The following is a 20,195-nucleotide window of genomic DNA, read 5'->3' on the forward strand; positions in this document are numbered from 1 at the left end:
GTGCTGCATTCGGCCTCAGCATTACAAAGACACACATTTTGGCTGGTAGAGACCTGCCAAAAACCAAGCTCAAGACTCCACTGGAAATATTCTGTAAATGGCCTCTTTCTCCAATATCACATTCACTACTTTGTAGTGGCAGCATCGGAAAGGATCCAGATGTTGTGTGTGGAATGGGTCACCCTCTGCTCAGATATTTCGGGTGCATTGCTTTGCTTGGAATACTTTCACAAATTTATTGAAATCCAGCCACACGCATCTGAATTGCTTCTTATATAAAGACAAATAGCTTCCCAAAGTTGATTGATAGTGAGATGGGTGCAAACAAAACAAAACAAAACAAAAATAAATTGAATTAATAAAATAAAATAATAAAATAAATAAAATAAAACAAGCAACTTGTCATCCCGATTGCTAATACTGTAGTGAACGCATTTTTACAGTGTAAATTAGTGGGAAGTCAAAGTTGTCCCAACTATGAATAAGGAAGTATCAGCAGGCTCCATTGTATTTTCCGGGAGAAACTAGGAATCCGTATTGAACTGCTCAAAGCGAACAAACACAATAATGGCTAGCTAAAGAATGGAGAGAGAAAAAAGAATAAATAAAGGAAATAACGGAAGATAGAATGGAATAACCTGGAAGTGGGCCAGGCAAGCTGGCCCCTAAGACTTTGAGATCTCAATGTTTTGATACAAGCCTCACTTCCAACTATTTGGACAATGGCAGGGGGATTATGTGAAGTTTAGGACAAAACATCTGGAGGATGGCAGACCGCTTCTCTTCGTCTTGACTTCTACTGTGATCCAGAAAATTAAAAAAAGGCATGCAGAGGCTGGGTAGCTTTATTATTTGGTGTTTTTTTTTCCCCTGCTCAGAGGAATAGAAATAAGACATTACCCTTGCTCGTTCTACCCTGGACAGAAGGTTTTAAATCTAGTCATTTTCAAAAAAAAAATCTGGGTATGCTTCTTATTCTGGAAGCAATTGTTCTTCCTTTGTAGGTAAAAAGCAGCTGCTCTGAGATCAAATCAGAAGCTTTAAAAAAAAAAAAGCTAAGTATTACCAGTGGCATCTTATGAGAGGAGATGAAAAGCATCAAGGTAGCTGTCACAGCCGTGCAACTGGAACCGTGCCCTCCCATTTGTGTGAGTGTGTGCGTGTGCATGTGCGCCTTTGAGCCAGTGTTGACTCTTGGCAACTGCCTGGGCAAGTCCCTGAAGTTTTCTTAGTAAGACTGTTTGCCAGTGGCTTGCCCTTGCCTGCTGCTTAAAGAGAACCACTAGCCCAAACTTACCCAGCTGAATAAGTTCCTTAAAGCAATACTAGAACTCACAGTCTCCCACTTTCTAACCTGATGCTTTCCTATGTCTTCTTTTTTCTTTTTTCTTTTTTGCCTGACTCTGATGGATGGAACTCGCTCCCTCTTATCATCTTGCTTAATCAGATCTATAAGGCAGGGGTGAAATGCTCCCGATTCGGACCGGATTGCCCGGTCCAGTAGCAATGGTGGCGGGTGGTTTGGAGAACTGGTAGCAAAAATCCCTGCCCCCCCCTGCATGCCCAGCTGAGCTGCGCGGTCATCAGAGGTTTTTTTTTAACTTTTAAAAGCATTTTTTCTTCAGCTGAAAAAATACTTTTAAAAGTAAAAAAAAAAAGAGCCTCTGATGATCATGCGGCTCAGCTGGGATCATCAGAGGCTTTTAAAAGCATTTTCTTACAACCTCTTCAGCTGAAGAGGTTGTAGAAAAAATGCTTTTAAAAGGCTCCTCTGGCGATCCCAACTGAGTTGCCTGATCATCAGAGGCCATTTTTTCTTTTAAAAGCAAAAAAAAAAAAAAAATCCTTTTAAAAGAAAAGAAAAGCCTCGGCTGAAGAGGTTGTAGAAAAAATGCTTTTAAAAGTAAAAAAAAAAAAGTTGGCCACGCCCACCTAGTCACATTACACCACCACAACCAAGCCACACTCACAGAACTGGTAGTAACAAATTTTACATTTCACCCCTGATCTAAGGTATACCCAACATAAATCCAGGGCTACATCTGATATACCCATTACTGTTTATGACTGCATTCCCCAACCTTCTCAGCCTGCTTGACCATTGTCAAGACCAGACCCAATGCCCCTGGGTTCCAACTGTGCGCCTGTGATGTCACAGAGAGCGCACGGAACATTGAGAGCACAGGCATGAAGGAGCATGAAGGGGTTTGGGTCTATCAGGAAGATAAGCCGTGGCTCAGAAGAGGGGAGACCCAGAGGCAATTCTCCTTACATTGCTGTGGAGGGATCCGCGTGGTGTCCTGGAGGTCGTACAACAGCAAAGCCATTCTGTAAGATATTAAAAAGGAAAAAAAAAGAAAGAAAGAAACAGCACAGTTAATACTGTTGTCATGATCAGTACAAGTAGTTCTCGACTTACAACAGTTCGCTTAGTGACTGTTCAAAGTTACAACATGACTTATGACCATTGTTCACACTTACGACCATTGTGCAGCATGCGAATAAAATACAGATGCTATTTCTTTTTTTGTTTTTGCTTTTTTAAAAAAATCTGTTTAATAAAAAATTATTAAAATAAAATAAAAAATAAAAATACAGACGCTTGGCAACTCACTCGTATTTATGATGGTGGCAGTGTCCCGAGCTCATGTGATCTCCTTTTGCAACCCTTCTGACAGGCAAAGTCAACGGGGAAACCAGATTTACTTTAACCACTGGGTTAATCAATTTTAAGAACTGCGGTGATTCGCTTGACAAAAGTGGCAGGAAAAAACTCCCAACATGGGGCAAAAACTCACTTAACAGATTTCTCGCTTAACGAGGTCAATGTTGGGCTCAGTTGCGGGTCGTAAATCGAGGACCGCGTGCATGCACAGTGCTTAAAATAAATGTTTCGTAGAAATGAAAAAAGCAGCAATAGGATGCATTACTGTAATCCAGGGGTCCCACAGCCACCAGGCCGTGGCCCATTTGGAACCGGGCTGCACAGGTGATGGGTAAGCACACACACAACTCCCCCCCTGCCCTTGCCAATCCACCAAAAGGAAAGGCTGGAGACCAGTGCTGTAACTGGATCAGTCACTGTAAAGTGGGGTGGGGGGTAAGCTGCATTTATTTGAATCGTATCTCAGTTTATTTGGCTGAAAGATGAGTAATAGGATGTTCTCCCCCCCTCGCCTTAGTGGTTTGTTCTTCTGTTTGGGCTTTTTCATCCTTTAATTGGATTTTCTTATTAAGATGTGGTTATGTTACTTCCTGTTATGAGACTGCATATTGTGGGCCTAATGTAATCAGAGCATTTCTTTTTCTGTTAAGGGCAAAGAGATCTACCGATTTTGACTTATCGGTTTGCCAAGGGCTCAGAATGGGCTTTGGTTTACAAAAGCGTTTATTACAATCCAACGGTCAGCCATGTTTGTAGATCATATCAGGGGTGAAATGCTCCCGTTATGGACCAGATTGCTCGAACCGATAGCTATGGCGGTGGGTCATTTGGAGAACCGGTAGCAAAAATCTCTGGCCCCCCCATGCCTAGCTGAGCCGCGCAATCATCAGATATATTTTTTTTACTTTTAAAACCATTTTTTTTTCCGGCCGAAAAGATGCTTTTAAAAGTAAAAAAAAAAGCCTCTGATGATCGCGCAGCTCAGCTGGGATTGTCAGAGGCTTTTAAAAGCATTTTTTTACAACAACCGAAGAGGTTGTAGAACAAATGCTTTTAAAAGGCTCCTCTGACTATCCCAGCTGAGTTGTCTGATCATCAGAGGTTTTTTTTGTCTTTTAAAGGCAAAAAAAATGCTTTTAAAAGTAAAAAAAAAAAAAGAAGTTGGCCACACACCCCCAGTCACATTACACCCACCACCACCAAGCCATGCCCACAGAACCGGTAGTAACAAATTTTATGATATATGACTGCTCCTCTGATTAAATTCTTTAAATGTTAGTAGGAAAAATGTAAACAAGCCATGGAAGTGCTTAAGTGTGGTTGGATCACCATAATTTTATCTGTTCGAAAGGCATGGCGATTTGGTGCTTTCTATTTTGAAATGTTATAGCGTAACTCACGTATGTTCAAAATTTTAATTTTTTTTTCAAGCAATAATTCAAATGGGCTAGATCTAATGTTGTGTGTATCCTTGATGAAATTTTCTCCTCCTATCCTCTTTCCTGCAACCTCCCCCCTATAAGGGCTGCCCTTGTTTAGTGGCTCTGTCATTAAGCAAAGCCGTCACTAAGTGAAACTTGTGACTGCTTATGATCTTACTTTGGCTTTCCTTTTGCTTTACAGACCTAAGTGTAAGGATTGGTCATAAAGTTATTTTGTCACCACTGTTGTAATTGTAAATGGTTGCTAAATGAGGCAGTCACTAAATGATGACTACTTGTACTCCCAAAATCCAGACAAGATTTTAAGCTATTGGGGAACCCAGGGAGTGGTGGGGAGTGTGTGAGAATAGCTCCTTCCTGTTTAGATGACAGAAAACACTCCATCAATTGAGAACTGTATGTGAAATTTCATGCATTGTTACAATTATAAGGACTAGTAATACCAATATGGTCCTATTATATATTTAAGATACGGAAAAAAAAGTTTAGGTTAAATCCAAAGCAAGAAAAATACATTTCCCAATGAAAGCAATATGAAAAATTAGCCAAGATGAATTCAAGTCCCACTGATTTCCCAAAAACATAAGAGCAGCAAACTTGCTTGGCAATCAACCATTAATCGACAGGCTAACTAAGCTACCACTAAACGTTTTTCTCACCTCTTATTTTTCTTTTCCATTTAAGATTTCCTGTTTAATAATCATTATTACATTTTTCTTACTTCAGCAAAATACTGCTGACCAGGGGTGGGTTCTACTTACCTTTACTACTGGTTCGCACAGATCGTCAATTATGACATCCAGGCAGGTGGGCGGAGCCTCCCACTGCTTTTACTACCGGTTCTAAAGAACCGGACAGAACCAGAAGCAACCCACCACTGCCGCTGATGTAAGTTAAAAGTTGTATTATTTTGCTTGCCTTTCTTTAAGCTTGAGGTCCTTTTCAAAAATAGTAAAAACCCCACTGTGTCCCATTCCATTAAACTATAAGAAAAGCCAAAGAAATTTTTTTTAAAACAATTTGCGTTTTTAAAAATGGCAATGTTCTGATACAGTAAAAACTACAGATATTTGCAAGTATTATAAAACGTGTTCTCTTTTCAGCAACATTTTGCCTTTGAAGAGACATAATATGATCAGTCCTACAGGGTGAGAACAACTGAGCTGTTTCATAGGGGCCTTTACTTTATTACTTCTAATTAAAACAGCTTTGTTTATGCTCTGAGATGTCATTACTAGTCAAACCTGATTAGCTATACCGCTCCATGACATCAACACAATCATGTTATATTTCCTGACTGGATGGAATTCCTCTTTGAAGGAAGAAACAATTATATCAAGGAAGAAGATGAGAATAAAAGCTGAAAACAGGTCTGAAAAAACGATAACCAGTAATGCCTTCCTTCTCCTTCTCTCTCTCTCTCTCTCTCTCTTTCAGTTCAGCCTGACAACTGAAATGGGTAAGTGTTCAATTAAAACACATTCCCAGGTTCAGCTGCCAAACGCCTGTGAATACAATTGAACATTTGTTCCCTTGAAAACCCAACAACAAAGACCATTGCTACACCTCCTTGAAGCCATTACCAAAGCCTTGGAGTCACCACAGAAGGTCCTTCTGCTTAACCAGCTGCAGTTGTGACTTCACTGGAGGATCCAGTTTTGAGCAAGTTTTTAACAGAAAGTTACTTTAATCAGAAGAGGCCTAGAAACACCTGCTCCCTCTTCAGATACTGTATATGTGCAACTGTTCTGTGCTATAACAAGTTGAAGTCAGTTTAGGGGCAGGGGGAGGACTCTGATTATCCTTGTCAGAATCATTAATGGAAATTATATTCATTTCCATACACCACCTCAGCTTTTGCAGGGTTCCCCCCCCCCAATTCTGTGCTTATCCAGTCTTTTGGAATACCCAGCAAGGATGATAATGTGTATGTGAGGTTGGAAGATGTGGGCACTTTTTAATTCCCTGACCATCATCAATGGAAGATCTTGCTGAGATACCAGCAGTTGCCCCACAAGGCCAGGTGCTGATGGTAGTCCACCCAAACTCTGAAACCAGAAACAGAATGATGGGAAACAATTTTTGAAAGAGAAAGCCAATTGGATGTAATGCTTAAGGCATCAGGCTAGAAATCAATTGGGCCAGTCACACTCTTTCAGCCTAGGAAGTAGGCAATGGCAAACTAAATCTTGCCAAGAAAACTGCAGGGACCTCAACTTGAAGGTGTGCATGCACTCAAACACCAAAAACATCCTCGAAAGGTGAGAAGAGTAGAATAGACAGACTAGGGGCAGGTTTCAAAATCTGTTGCTACTGGTTTGCTTGTGGGCGCGTGCAAGCCTCCCATTGCCGTCACTACCAATTCGCCCAAACCAGTAGCACCACTGGGACAGACGTGCATGGGAAGTTCATGCAACTCTGCATTTTATCTCTGCAAAAATACATTTTGGAAACCCCCTTGGAGATCACCACATGCTCTTTTGCCTTAGAAATCCAAGAGGTGAGTGAGGGGCACTCCCTATCAATCGTGCTGTCCCACCAGGGCTCTTACCTTAAGCTGTCGACTGGCCACTTTGAAGGCCAGCTCAGTCACGCTGCCAGCTGCCCACCGTGCAGCATTGCTGGAGTGCAGCTCATTCCAAATGGTGTCACTATCCACCTGGACCCAGTAGGAGACAAAGAAGAGTTCAGTCTACAGAAAGGGCCCTGTGGTTACATTTCTGCGCACAGCAACAAATAAACCCACGATATGGACTAATGGTATATGCACACAAACACACATACAACCTCCCAGGAGATGGGGTAGGAGAAAATCAGTGGAAAAGCTGTTGGACACCATCCCTAGTTTTGGACCTTTCTTCAGAGAGGGGTTCTTTTCAGGGCTCTCTGATCAAATCAACGGTCAAATGCAGCACTATGACATGGCCATCCTCTCTTTGAGAGCAAATCAGAACGGTGCAGCCCTTGGCATGCAACACGTGCCCGTCCATGAACCACAACAACAGCCTGGCTAGACAACAACCCCATCCCCAATTCTTCAACTTTGCTGGGCTCCCACAAGTTCCTTCGACGCCGACATGCAGGAGAGCTTTCCCAACACATTTCCCCTCCCTCTAGAGTTAGTTGCAAAAGTTGGGGGCAGGAAGAACCCATTCTTTTTACCTTCTTGATTCTATTTGATTTTTTTTTTTCAAAAACAAACATCTTGGTTTGATCAGGATCACGTCATCGGCAAAGTAAGAGCCGGAAAACCTCAGAGATTCTCTTCTGATCAACTCCATGTGTGAGCAGAGCCTGCCTTCTGCCTTAGTGCTCCAGGCGCGCAACTCCCTCTCCCTCTCTTTCTCTCCGGGTGCAAGGGAGGGGGGAAGAGAAGATCCAAGCCCCGTCAGTAAGGACAAAGGAAAGGAGGAAAGAAAGTAGGAACAGAGAGCAAGAGAAAGGGAGCAAAAAGGTTAAGAGAAGGAGGAGAAGAGGGATGGTCGGGGAGGCAGCATCCTGGAAAAAAGAGTGAGAAAAAAAAAAGGCACGCAAGAAGGCGATGAACGAAAGTGAACGTGGCAGAGAGCCCAGAGGGAGGGACACGAGAGACAGAGAGAAGGAGGGGCCAGGGAGATTTTCTCCAATCTAACCCTATTCCCCCAACCCTTCTCAGGAATACTTCTGAACAAGGCTGGGACTGAACATCAGAATGGAAGTGGGATAAGAAATAGAAGGGGTGCAATAGACCATCGTCATTCCAGTGGCACGGAGCGCTATTCTTGCTAAATAGAGACAGCCAAGGTCTGGATTATACCATCAGACTGTAGGCAGAACTCACTGGGTGAAAGGCTCTTCACACAAAATCAGTTTAATGCTGCCAATCATGCGCTAATGGAAAGTTCGACATCTAATTTTACTAGGTCAGGAAATAGTGTCAGTGGTATAATTGTCCCCTTCAAACTCTACGACTGTATGCAAGTTCTTTACAGATAGTCCTCAACTTGCGACCACAACGGAGCCCAAAATTTCTGCTGCTGAGCGAGACGTTTGATAAGTGAATTTTGCTCGATTTTATGACCGTTCTTGCCACAGTTGCTAAGTGAATCACTGCAGTTATTAAATTATCGTTAAGGGAATCATTGCATTTGTTAAGTTACTTCCCCCAGTTAAGGGAATCTGTTAAGGGAATCTGGCTTCCGTGTATTACTTTGCTTGTCAGAAGGTCGTAAAAGGGGATCACATGACCTCGGGACATAGCAATGGACATAAATATGAACTAGTTGCTACGGATTTGAATTTTGATCACCTGACCATGGGGATGCTGCAATGGTCGCTAAGTGTGAAAAATGGTCATAAGTCACTTTTTTTCCAGTATCGTTGTAACTTTGAACAGTCACTAAACGAGCTGTTGTACATTGAGGACTACCAGTATTTACTCATATACAGACTGTTTTCTTATTAACTAGATATAGAGGACAGCGTATGGCTGGAGAAAAGGACACACTGAAGAAAGGTTAAAAAAAAAAAAAGTAAGGGACTTAGCTAGGATGGGCCAAATGTATTTGTTTGCCGGTTGTGTACATTTTACCAAGGTTTTCCCCAAAACATTTGAGCTGAGTTCATTGGCCATCACATGGTATGCGATATGACAGCCAGATCTTGTCACGCCTACGCAGAAAACCCTGGTGGGTTTCACATATGACTCAGTGACTTCACAATAACCTGGGGAACAGCATAGTGAAGTTTACTAGAGACAACTAGAGTCTTCTAATTGATGTTGGCCTTCAAAGAACCTCTAACTAATTCACTAGGGGATTTGGAGGTCCATGGGTACCTTTCCTCTGGCCAACAGGCTTAGTGAAACATCCCTTGCCCATCAACAGAAGTTGCCACGATACTGTTCCAACCTAGGAATATTTTGACCTTAACGTTGTGAAACTAAGCAAGTGGGTGGGACCGTTTACTGGAATCCCTTTCCCAGTTTCTTGGAGCACCTCTGCTCTTTATCAATGCTCCCAAGATGTGAGAGAAGTGAGTGGCACGTTGTGGGGTAAACAGCAATCTTGCTATGGAAGTGATAGGTATGAATCTCTCCCTTTTGGCTTGTCCCCTTAATCCTTAAACCTTCTTCAGAAGGCAAATTGGAGAAAAAGCATAGATGCAGCCCTCAACCACCCAGAATCAGATTAGAAAGTCTGGAAAAAGAGTAATAATAATAATAATGATGATGATGACGACGATGATGTACTTGGTTGATACCTAGAATGCTGGCAGCAACCCATATCAATCATTAGCACCAGTCAATGGTATCTGTGATGCATTTTTGAATGTTCAGTTGAATGAGTTTCATGTTTAATGACTAAAGTAAATCATCATCATCATCATCATCATCCATTAAGGAGAGAGGAAGGCGCTCCTTGACCCCTGTGGCCTGAGTGACAAAGATCTATCTAGAAATAACACTCCACCCTTTGATGGAGTATCAGACATGCCTCGTGTTCTGATTCATACCTTGTACTCACATGACATGAAATGGATCACATTCTCTAAGTTCATTTTAGATGCTAGGCTATGCCAGCAGACCAATCATCTGCCATTTTTTTTTTTTTTTTGGACCTAAAGCTTTCCAACCCCTGTGCATTCCAGTGTTGTACCTGCTTGTTTCCTGGAAAGCCAGTTGGCACAAACCAACTTCAGCCTGTTTTCATGGGAAACAAGGTATGGGAAGGAATCTTTGATGGAAACCATCCCGCCTGCTGGAGAAGACACTTACCCCAACTCCACCACAGGGCAGCATGACAAACATCCGCTGGGACAGGATTCCTGCAAGGAAGCAAGAGAAGGCAATGGGGCTGTAAACGAGTATATGAGAGTCGGATTGTTGCTGTACCACAATGCTACACACAAACCATCTGAAGAGGAGGAGAATACATTCAAAGGAACTCTAGGAATTTTAGTTCTATGAAGAGGCAAGTTGAAGAATGTTTTGTCTCTTCATAGCAATGGCAATAGCACTTAAGACAGCGGTTCTCAACCTGTGGGTCGGGACCCCGTTGGGGGTCGAATGACGATTTGCCAGGGGTCGCCTAAGACCATCGGAAATATGGGAAGTATACTTGCGAGTCGAAGAATCGCGCTCCAATGGTTGACTCCACAAGCCAGCTGCAGGCTCTTCAAATCGCTAGCCGAATTCGGCTTCAGGCGTGATGAATTAAAAAAGAGAGAAATCTTTGCTCTGATGTCTCCCTCTCAAGCCAGCTGCAATCACTCCCAATCGCTAGCCTAATCTGGCTTCAGGCGCGATAAACTTAATAGGGGAGGAGTCTCCGCTTTAATGCCTCCGTCCTCAAGGCAATCGCAAGCAGTTCAGATCGCTAGCCAATACGGCTTCAGGCGCGATAAATTCAAAACAAAAATAATTTTATGGTTGGGGTCGCCACATCGTGGGGAATTGTATGAAAGGGGTCGCCACATCGTGGGGAATTGTATTAAACGGGTCACAGCACTATAAAGGTTGAGAACCACTGACTTAAGAGTTATATACCGCTTCACAGTGCTTTACAGCCCTCTCTAACCCGTTCACAACATCAGCATATTGCTTCCAACAATCTTCATTTTACCGAATGATGGAAGGCTGAGTCAACTTTGAGCCAGTTAGGATTGAACTGCTGGCAGTCGGCAGAATTAGCCTGCAGTACTGCACTCTAACCACTGTGCCACTGACGGCTCTTCGAGGTAGACTTCTTAGAGTTAAAGTTAGTTTCAAATGAATTGAGAATGCTATATATCATATGGACATACTCTCCACTTTGGCGAAGAGTAGAAATAGGGAAACACTGTTGGTATACGTATTTATGGATAGATATGCACATGTGATATAAAAGGTATGATAAATCTGAAGCAGAATGCTCTGCTTGTAGTTGAAGAAATACTTTGCACATATAAAAGTCAGACAGGGCGAGACGGTGGGGTGAGTGTCTCTCAATATCATTTATTAAAAACACTTATATGTTTCCTATTATGTATCAAACAGAATCTTCATATTCTGTGGAGCCCCATCTTGCAAACGTGACCTTGGGTTTGGGACAATGTTTAAGTTTGTTGGACTGGAGAAGTCCTCAATCAAGCACTAGAGCCATGATGGCGAACCTATGGCATGCGTGCCACAGGTGGCACGCAGCGCCCTCTCTGCAGGACCGCCAGCCGTCACCCCAGCCCAGCTGCAACGCGCATGCGTGCACGCCTCCTGCTGGCCAGCTGGTCTTTGGGTCTCTGCCATGCATGCGTGGGGAGGGGGGTGCATGTGGGGGACGGGAGCACACATGCACTGGAGACAGGGTGCGTGTGTGGGGTGCATGTGAGGGGGTGCTCGCATTGCATTTGGGGGGTTCACGCACGTGCCCCCTGTACTCCCTTTTCAGCCTGGAAGGCCTGGTGCACACCAACCTGGAAGCCAAAATGGGTTGCGTGGAGCGTGGGGCATATACATATGGGAGCTGGGTCGCATGCATGGGGGATGCTCATGCATGCACGGAGTGGGGCACATGCGAGGGGGGTGCTCGCATTGTATTTGGGGGGGGTTCATGTGCGTGCCCCCTGCACCCCTTTTTCAGCCTGGAAGGCCTCCTGCACCAATCTGAAAGCCAAAACAGGTCGTGTAGGAGGTGGGGCATATGCACATGGGGGCTGGGTCGCATGCACGGGGGATGTTTGCACATGCAAGGGGCAGGGTGCATGTGTGGGGTGCTTGCATTGCATTTTGAGGGTTTGGGCGTGTGTGTGTGCATTTGTGCACATGCATGCACGCTTTGGGCACTCAGCACCAAAAAGGCACTAGACGAAAACACTGGCTGTATTATTTTTGAGGATATAAAGGAGAAATGACTGTTGTCTTCTCATGCCACTTGGAGCTCCCTAGAAAGTACGTAGGATATAAAGAAAATAAAACAGCAAATAAATGATGTAAGAAACGTGCAGCATAGCTGAAGACTCCCTTCATTTGAAACATCCTAGTTTTTCCATTTCTTCTCCCTAGCACAACACTGACTAGATCTCAGTCATTTGCCAGCTATTAATCCTGGGAGGGTATTTATCAAATGGAGCGTATCTACAAGAGACAACAACACAGAGGGATTGCAAGAGGGTTCTGGCAGGTTTTGGCTCCAAGAGATGAGGAGAGTCCTTTTTGGCTTTCCTCCACTTCTATCCATGGATGAAGGGAGGCGTTACACTGCCTTTTACCTGCCAGTTTGCCGTTGTCCAGCTTCAGGCGACTGAGGGGGTTGGTGCCGTACAACAGCACGTGACGCTCAGTATGAACGGACTGCAGCTCCTCCAGCGTGGCTTTGCGTCCCCGAAGGCACTAGCAGAAGAACAAAGGTTGGTTTATATCACAAGACAAGCAGACAATGCAATGGGCTTCTGTGGATATTCCAGGGAGCTGACTGAGATGCTGAGGAGAAAACAGCGAGGATCTGAGGAAAAGATAATATTTCTAGGATTTGACTTGTCAGCTGCTGCTGCAGAGCCAGCTGCAGCATTCTGATCTTTCCAAAAATTGAGGCTGTCTCTAGAGCAGAGGTCTCCAACCTTGGCAACTTTAAGCCTGGCGGACTTCAACTCCCAGAATTCCCCAGCCAGCAAAGCTGGCTAGGGAATTCTGGGAGTTGAAGTCCGCCAGGCTTAAATTTGCCAAGGTTGGAGACCCCTGCTCTAGACCCTCTCCTTGCCTTGCTTAAAGTGGAAGGGACATCTTGAAAGGAGGCAAGCATTCAAGGTAGTGGATGCAGGGCCTCTCTTAAGAATGGACAAAGTCTGATCAGATGGCTCTGATTCATGGCATGTATACAGGTACCGGTAGTCTTCCACTTACGACAGTTCCTTTAGTGACCGTTCAATGTTACAAAAGCACTGAAAAAAGTGACTTACGACTGTTTTTCAGAGTTATTACCATTGCAGCAGTCCCATGTTCACAGGACCAAAATTCATATGCTTCGCAGTTGACTCATACTTATGACAGTTTCAGTGTCCTTAGGTCACGCGATCACCATTTGCGACCTTCTGACAAGTAGGGTCAATGGGGAAACCAGATTCACTTAACAACCAGGTTACTAGCTTAACAACTGCAGTGATTCACTTAACAACTGTGGCAAAAAAGAACGTAAAACGGGGTAGACTCACTTAACAAAATGTCTCACTTAGCAAGATAAATTTTGGGCCAAATTTTGGTCATAGGTGACTACTTATACTCTGCAGAGAAATTTTCCCAAAGAAACATGACTGAAACAGGTTGTACACAACCATTGTGCTAAAAGATTTCTCCAAACTGGTTCCCCCATCCAATGGGCCAATGGAACAATTCTGTGTTTTTTTTCCTTCCCTCTATTTCATCCATAAAAGATATTATCATGTTTAGAACAACCTTATGGATCTGTGTGTGTGTTTGTGTGTGTAGCGTGTGTGTGTATGTAGAAGCACACTACCGTTGCCTGGGAACATTCTATCCATCCACAAAGAATGTGCACATAGTCCACCTACTCTAGTTGGAACGAATACTACAGATAGAAAAGGAATCTAAGCTTACTTTGCAGATATTAAGTAAAAGAGAAAAAAAAACAGAGGAAAGGAAAAGCTAAATCTCTGATTCAAGCTATATGGGGATTGAAGAGTTTTAAAAGAAATGAAATGTCCATAATTGTTTTGAGATGTGTGAATGTTTCTGGTGAGATGCACATCTGTCGGGCACCTGCAAAGTAGGCATCGTCATAAAACCTGGCTAGAATTTATGGAACCTGTTTGCTGCTCAATTCATCAAATGCTTTTGAATTATCTGAGAAACTCATAGTGGTTTTTATGTATACATCAATGGATAAAACATTTAACTATGGAAATATCCATTGTTTTAATCACTGGCTGGAAAGAAGATGACAGGGGAAGGCTGTAAGGAGAGGTATTTACGAAGAATCGTGGCTAAGTAGGTGGGAATGCCAGGTATTGCTTTTTTTTTATTGGGTTTGGGTTCCTCCAGAAAAAGTTTTTAAACTTCTTCATCTTTGGTTCTTCCAATCTAGAGTCACCCCGAATGTACTGGGACTGCAAAACTCAGAATTCCAAGCAATGGGGTCTTCAGGACATTGCAATCAAAACCACATGGAGGAGATTAAAGAAAGTTGTCTTATTTTTGACTTCCCCAACTTTCTTTTTCTGCTCTAACTCCACTCTAAAATGGATTGGAAGGTGGAACATAGAAGATTGTTCTATTGTCCTGTTTTTTGTTTTGTTTTTACCTCATCAAGAAAAAAACTTCCTCTCCTTTAAACGGGAAAAAGACTGGTTTATGTTTTTCACACTTTCTTGAGGAGCTTAGAAATTAGGGCCACAAAAGTCTTACCATCCTCACGAAAATATAATAACCAGGTATTTGGAGGGATGGGGTGAGAAAGGGAGGGAAGGGGTAGGAGTGCCAGTTAAACTAGAAAATAGCCAATTGACCAGAAATAATAAATAGACCACCTCCTGTGTATTTTATAGCAGCCTGACGTGCAAAAATCAACAGTGAAGTGTGTTTTTTTTTCACACCAGAGACTTAACTATTACCATCTGTTTTGACTGCAGTTGAAGTATTGCTCTATCTGCAAGATACAATGTTCATTCAAATATTCATATAATAAACCACTTCCCTCTCTTAGCCCTAGACTGGGTAGTTCAAAAATATCTGTCTACTAATCTGCAATGAAGAATGTGAGAAATTGTGGTCTATAACCATTAGTGAAGAGTCCTTTGTCCTATAGTGAATTGATTTGCACTTATTAAGAGAGAGAGAGAGGGAAAGAGAGAGAGAAAGAAAGAGGAAGAGAGAGGGAGGGGCAGAGAGAGAGAGAAAGGGAAAGAGATTTAAAATGCCATTTCTACTTGGAACACAATCTAATAAAATTACATTAAATCATAGGGAAGAATCATATGCAAGTTTGAATCAATTCCTCTTTTAGTTTAATACTGTACAGTAATTTAACTGTATGTAGCCCTCAATTTATGACCATTCGTTTAGTGAGTGATTATTCGAATTCCAGAATGCTGAGAAGAAATAACTTATGACTGGTCCTCAGATTTACGACTGTTGCGGCGTCCCCACGGTCCCGTGATCACAGTTGAGACGCTTGACAGCCAGTATATATTTATGTCCCGGGTCACGTGATTGGCATTTGTGACCTTCCAACTGGCTTCTGACAGGCAAAGACAATGGGGAAGACAGCAGGGAAGGATGCAGATAGATATCACCTAATGTCTTGCTTAATGTCTGCATCACTTATTGATAGATTTTTCCAGTCCCAATTGTGGTGGTAAATCAAGGACCCTCTATATTGCTTCTTTAGCAGTTTTTCCTCTATAAGGTCAACTCTTTCCTTTAGAGGCCATGGTAGCTCAGGCTGGTAAGAAGCCTGTTATTAGAACACAGCAGCCTGCAATTACTGCAGGTTCAAGCCCGGCCCAAGGTTGACTCAGCCTTCCATCCTTTATAAGGTAGGTAAAATGAGGACCCAGATTGTTGGGGGGGCAATAAGTTGACTTTGTAAATATACAAATAGAATGAGACTATTGCCTTATACACTGTAAGCCGCCCTGAGTCTTCGGAGAAGGGTGGGATATAAATGTAAATAAATAAATAAATAAATAAATAAATAAATTAATTATAAGGTCAACAGAATACTGCTGTTGAATAGCTACTCTGAATTTTGAATGTTTTAGAAAGGGACAGTATCACTTTCATTTATTTATTTACACCCCCCTTTTACTACTTTTATAAATCACTCAAGGTGGCAAACATCTGTCGTCTCTCATCCTGTAATTAAAGTTCTGAGGGTGGTCAAAACCATGAAGAATTGCACAGTTTGATTCAGATATGTTTCTAGCCCACATTGCTGGAGAAATTAATTGAAGCTGAAGTACCAGTGGCACGAGATGCCATTTAGTTTTCTAAAAAAATGTTGCCCAAAATTTGTGTTTATAAACAACAAAAGCCACCCCATCACCACTTTCCAAGTAGAAATGTAAATTTAAAAAAAAAACAAAAAACCACCAAATCAGCCATTAGTAAAGAATGTATAGACTTATTGAAAAGCTAACAAATACTTGTCCTGCAGATTGTGTAGCTAAATCAGGTTGGGAGAGTAGAGGATTGTTCCGTGTTCACATCTGGCCTGCACTGCCCCCTACCTCACACTGGTTGCGTAGGCCACGTTCCTGCAGGCGAGACCAGATGCTCTGGATTCGGCCTGCATGCTCAGGATGGTTGCTGTTGTCTCCACACGAGCACTGATGTTTCAGCATGACAGAGTCATACACGATCCCTAAAACAAACAGGAGGAAAAGAGGCACCCAAGTCATTCACAAAGCTGGGGTTTTCTTTGGACTCAGTGAGTCTTGAGTGTTAGTTTAAACCTGAAGATTGAATCTCCCCCCCCCACCACCAATCATCTTTCTAGGACAAAAGACAGCCTTTGAGGTGAGAAGCTGTAACTTAAAAATCTTTTCTACTGGAATAAATTTTCTGCGGAGGGACACTTTTTGAGTGAAGATTTTTTGTCCTCCTTAATCTCTGAGAATATTCCTCTTAAAAGTTCTAGGATATGAATGAGATGATTAGCACTGTAGTAAAAAATGATAAGAGAAGGACAGAACAACAGAGTTGTTGGATGTTTTCTAGTCCAACCCGCTGCTCAGGCAGGAAACCTAATACCATTTCAGACAAATGGTTGCCCAATTTCTCCTTAAAAACTTCCAGTGTTGGAGCATTCACAACTTCTGGAGGCAAGTTGTTCCACTGATTAATTGTTCTAACTGTCAGGAAATTTCTTTTTAGTTCTAGGTTGCTTCTCTCCTTGATTAGTTTCCATCCATTGCTTCTTGTCCTGCCTTGGGGTGCTTTGGAGAATAGCTTGACTCCCTCTTCTTTGTGGCAACCCCTGAGGTATTGGAACAGTGCTATGATGTCACCCCTAGTTCTTCTTTTCATTAAGCTAGAGATACCCAATTCCAGCAACCATTCTTCATATGTTTTTGCCTCCAGTCTCCTAATCATCTTTGTTGCTCTTCTCTGCACGCTTTCCAAAGTCTCAACATCTTTTTTACATTATGGTGACCAAAACTGGATGCAGTATTCCAAGTGTGGTCTTACCAAGGCATTATAAAGTGGTGTTAACACGTCATATGATTTTGATTCTATCCCTCTGTTAATGCAGCCTAGAATTGCATTGGCTTTTTTGACAGCTGCAGTACACTCCTGGCTTCTATTTAAGTGATTGTCCACTAGGATGCCAAGATCCCTCTCACAGTTACTACTATTGAGCCAGGTACCACCTATACTATCCCTGCACATTTAGTTTTTCTTGCCTAAATGTAGAACCTTACTTTTTTCACCACTGAATTGCATTTTGTTAGATAGGGTCTAATGTTCAAATCTGTCAAGATCCTTCTGTAGCTTAAACCTATCTTCTGGAGTGTTGGCTATTCCTGTCAGCTTATGAAAAAGGACAGTCTTAGGATATCTTTCCATAATGTATTATGTAGAAGAGGTTTTGATTTTTAAAACCTGGGGAAGAATTCACAACATAAAAATCAGATATCCCCTGAGATATAATCCAGGGTGAGGCTGTATCATTCACAATTTCTGCACTTTAAACGAGGTTTCAGGGAGACATCTTACTTCTTTATATTACATATCAAGTTTTATATTTTTAGTAAAATGTTTCATGTGATGTATTTCTCTAGGTGCCACGGAATTTGATTTTTTTTAAAAAAAATCAGTACAATAAAAACTCAACATTCCAATAAAAGAGTGGCATCCAAAGCAGCATTTTATCAATGAGTACTCATTTGTTTCTCACTCTTGGCAACTTTAAGGTGTATGGATTTCGACTCCCAAAATTCCCCACCCAATCAGCTTGACAATTCTGGGAGTTGAACTCCACACACCTGAAAATTGTCGAAGTTGAGAAACATAGGTATATACCAGAGGTGGGTTTCAGCAGGTTCTGACCAGTTCTGGAGAACCAGTACCAGAAATTTTGAGTAGTTCGGAGAATTGGTAGTAAAATTTCTTACTGGCCCCACCCCCTTCTATTCTCTACCTCCTGAGTCCCAGCTGATCGGGACGAAATAGGGATTTTGCAGTAACCTTCCCCTGCTATGCCCACCAAGCCACACCCACAGAACCCACAGTAAAAAAAATTGAAACCCACCACTGGTATATCCTGACATATCCTAAAGTACTACACCAATGGAAAATAGACATAGGAATGCCTTCTATCTGTCTATTCAAAATCTGATCTAAGAGATGAAGGAATAGTTTTGGTTGAGGCGAATGGATGAATGGCAGGCAAAACCCTGTAAAATTGGCTTTCTTAGCCTGGGTAAGGGCAGGGGCTCTTTTCCACTTGGCAAAAATATTGTGACGGCAGCCCCATGTTAAAGTTTGGATGCCTAATGAACTGATGTCCTGGCAATACCAGCAAGGTGGCTGTTAAGTGAGTAGCACCCGCTTTTACAATCTTTTTTTGCCACAGTTGTTAAGCAAATCAGTGCCGTTGTTAAGCAAATCATATGGTTGTTAAGTGAATTTGGCTTCCCCCATGGACTTTGCTTGTGGGAAGCCAGCTAGGAAGTTTCACATGGTGGTCAGATGACCCTTGGACACTGCTACTGTTGTGGCCAAGTGCCCGAATTTTGGTCACGTGACTTTGGGGATGCCGTGATGCTTGTAAGTGAGAGGACTGTGGTTTTTTCATAATTCTGAACAGTCACTAAATGAATGTTTGTAAATTGAAGACTACTTGTACACTTTTCCTGCTCAGAAACAGACAGTAATTGTTTCTCTGTGTCATATAATATATATGGGCATATGCGTAACTTTATATGTATGTATGTATTTATTTATTCATTCATTCATTCATTCATTCATTCATTCATTCATTCATTCATTCATGCATGCATGCATTCATGTTTATGTAGTGTATATTGGAGGTGGTGATCCTTTGAGAGCTGTGTGCAGCAAAATTTCATTTTAATGCATGCCAATTAGTGTACATTCGAAATGACAATAAAATTATTTTAAGTTCTAAGTCTAATTAGGGATAGAGGAAGGTGAGGAGGGAAGAGAATCCGAGCATGGCCCCAGATCATGTATCACAAATAAGCCATGTTTAGTTTTAACTGTGGTTTGTTGAGCAAGTCACAATCAGGTTCACATTATGCTACAAACCATGGTTTGCAAGCCAATAGCTAAAATTATATGTCACATACAGATGATGATGTTCATATCTGATGCAAGAAGAAGGGGGTGGGGAAAATAACTTGCTGGCCAGAGTCGCATATCAACCGTTACGTACAACACTAAAGACAAAAATCTCCCCTCTTGTCATGTGATCACTTCCAGTTTTCTTGACAATAGTATAGATGTAGCTTGTCACTCCCTTCTTGCAAGATGTTTCCCCCACCCCCAGTTTCACCCAATCGCCCTTGGATTTCCTGATAGTCTTTTACCCAAATATTAATCAGGTCCAATCCAGGTTAACTTTTCGGAGAAATTTTGGCCAAGTTCAGTCAAAGTCATCCATTATCAATGACGATGAGAAGCATGAATATATATCTCAGGGGATGTCACCTTGAGTTGTGTATTGATTGGGCAGCTGTATACATTGAACAAATCAACAAAACAACTATTTACTCAAAATCAAGGGAAAACTTGGGCGTGTTACCTGTGGTGAAGCGCGGTTTGATGGACTGTTCTGGCACTGGAAGTGGGATGACCTTGGAAGACGTGTCCTGGCTAGGTAGACAGGCGGTGGCCGGAGCGGGTGAGGAATGAGCTCGAGAGAGGGGCCGGTGGCCTCCCCGTGCGGCTGGGGTCAGCAGTGAGTCGGCAGGCTGCCTTCGGAGGAGCTGTTGCTGTTGCATACGCTGCTGTTGTTCCCAGACATAATGTGCCTGTGGATGGAATTAAGAGCCTGGTCACGTGGGGGAGTCCTAGTGCCTATCATTTCCACTAAAACGAAAAGGAACACTTGGCTTGGCTTAGCAGCTGGCGCCCTCTAGTGCATTTGGGTGGCAAA

General features: G+C 42.5%; 1 protein-coding gene across 9 annotated transcripts in view; it reads right to left on the reverse strand.

The window, feature by feature from the left end:
• The window catches only part of HDAC7 (histone deacetylase 7), a 257,378-nt gene that overhangs the window by 19,171 nt on the left and 218,012 nt on the right, over positions 1-20,195 (reverse strand). For all 9 annotated transcript variants that reach the window (XM_058173332.1, XM_058173337.1, XM_058173334.1 and 6 more), the window contains 6 exons: positions 19,842-20,070; positions 16,303-16,436; positions 12,331-12,451; positions 9,863-9,912; positions 6,659-6,766; positions 2,273-2,328 (listed from right to left, as the gene is read on the reverse strand). In XM_058173332.1, coding sequence (XP_058029315.1) covers positions 2,273-2,328; positions 6,659-6,766; positions 9,863-9,912; positions 12,331-12,451; positions 16,303-16,436; positions 19,842-20,070 — 698 coding nt within the window. The remainder of the gene's footprint in view (positions 1-2,272; positions 2,329-6,658; positions 6,767-9,862; positions 9,913-12,330; positions 12,452-16,302; positions 16,437-19,841; positions 20,071-20,195) is intronic.

Source organism: Ahaetulla prasina, chromosome 2, assembly GCF_028640845.1.
Source record: "Ahaetulla prasina isolate Xishuangbanna chromosome 2, ASM2864084v1, whole genome shotgun sequence".
Lineage (NCBI taxonomy): Eukaryota > Metazoa > Chordata > Lepidosauria > Squamata > Colubridae > Ahaetulla > Ahaetulla prasina.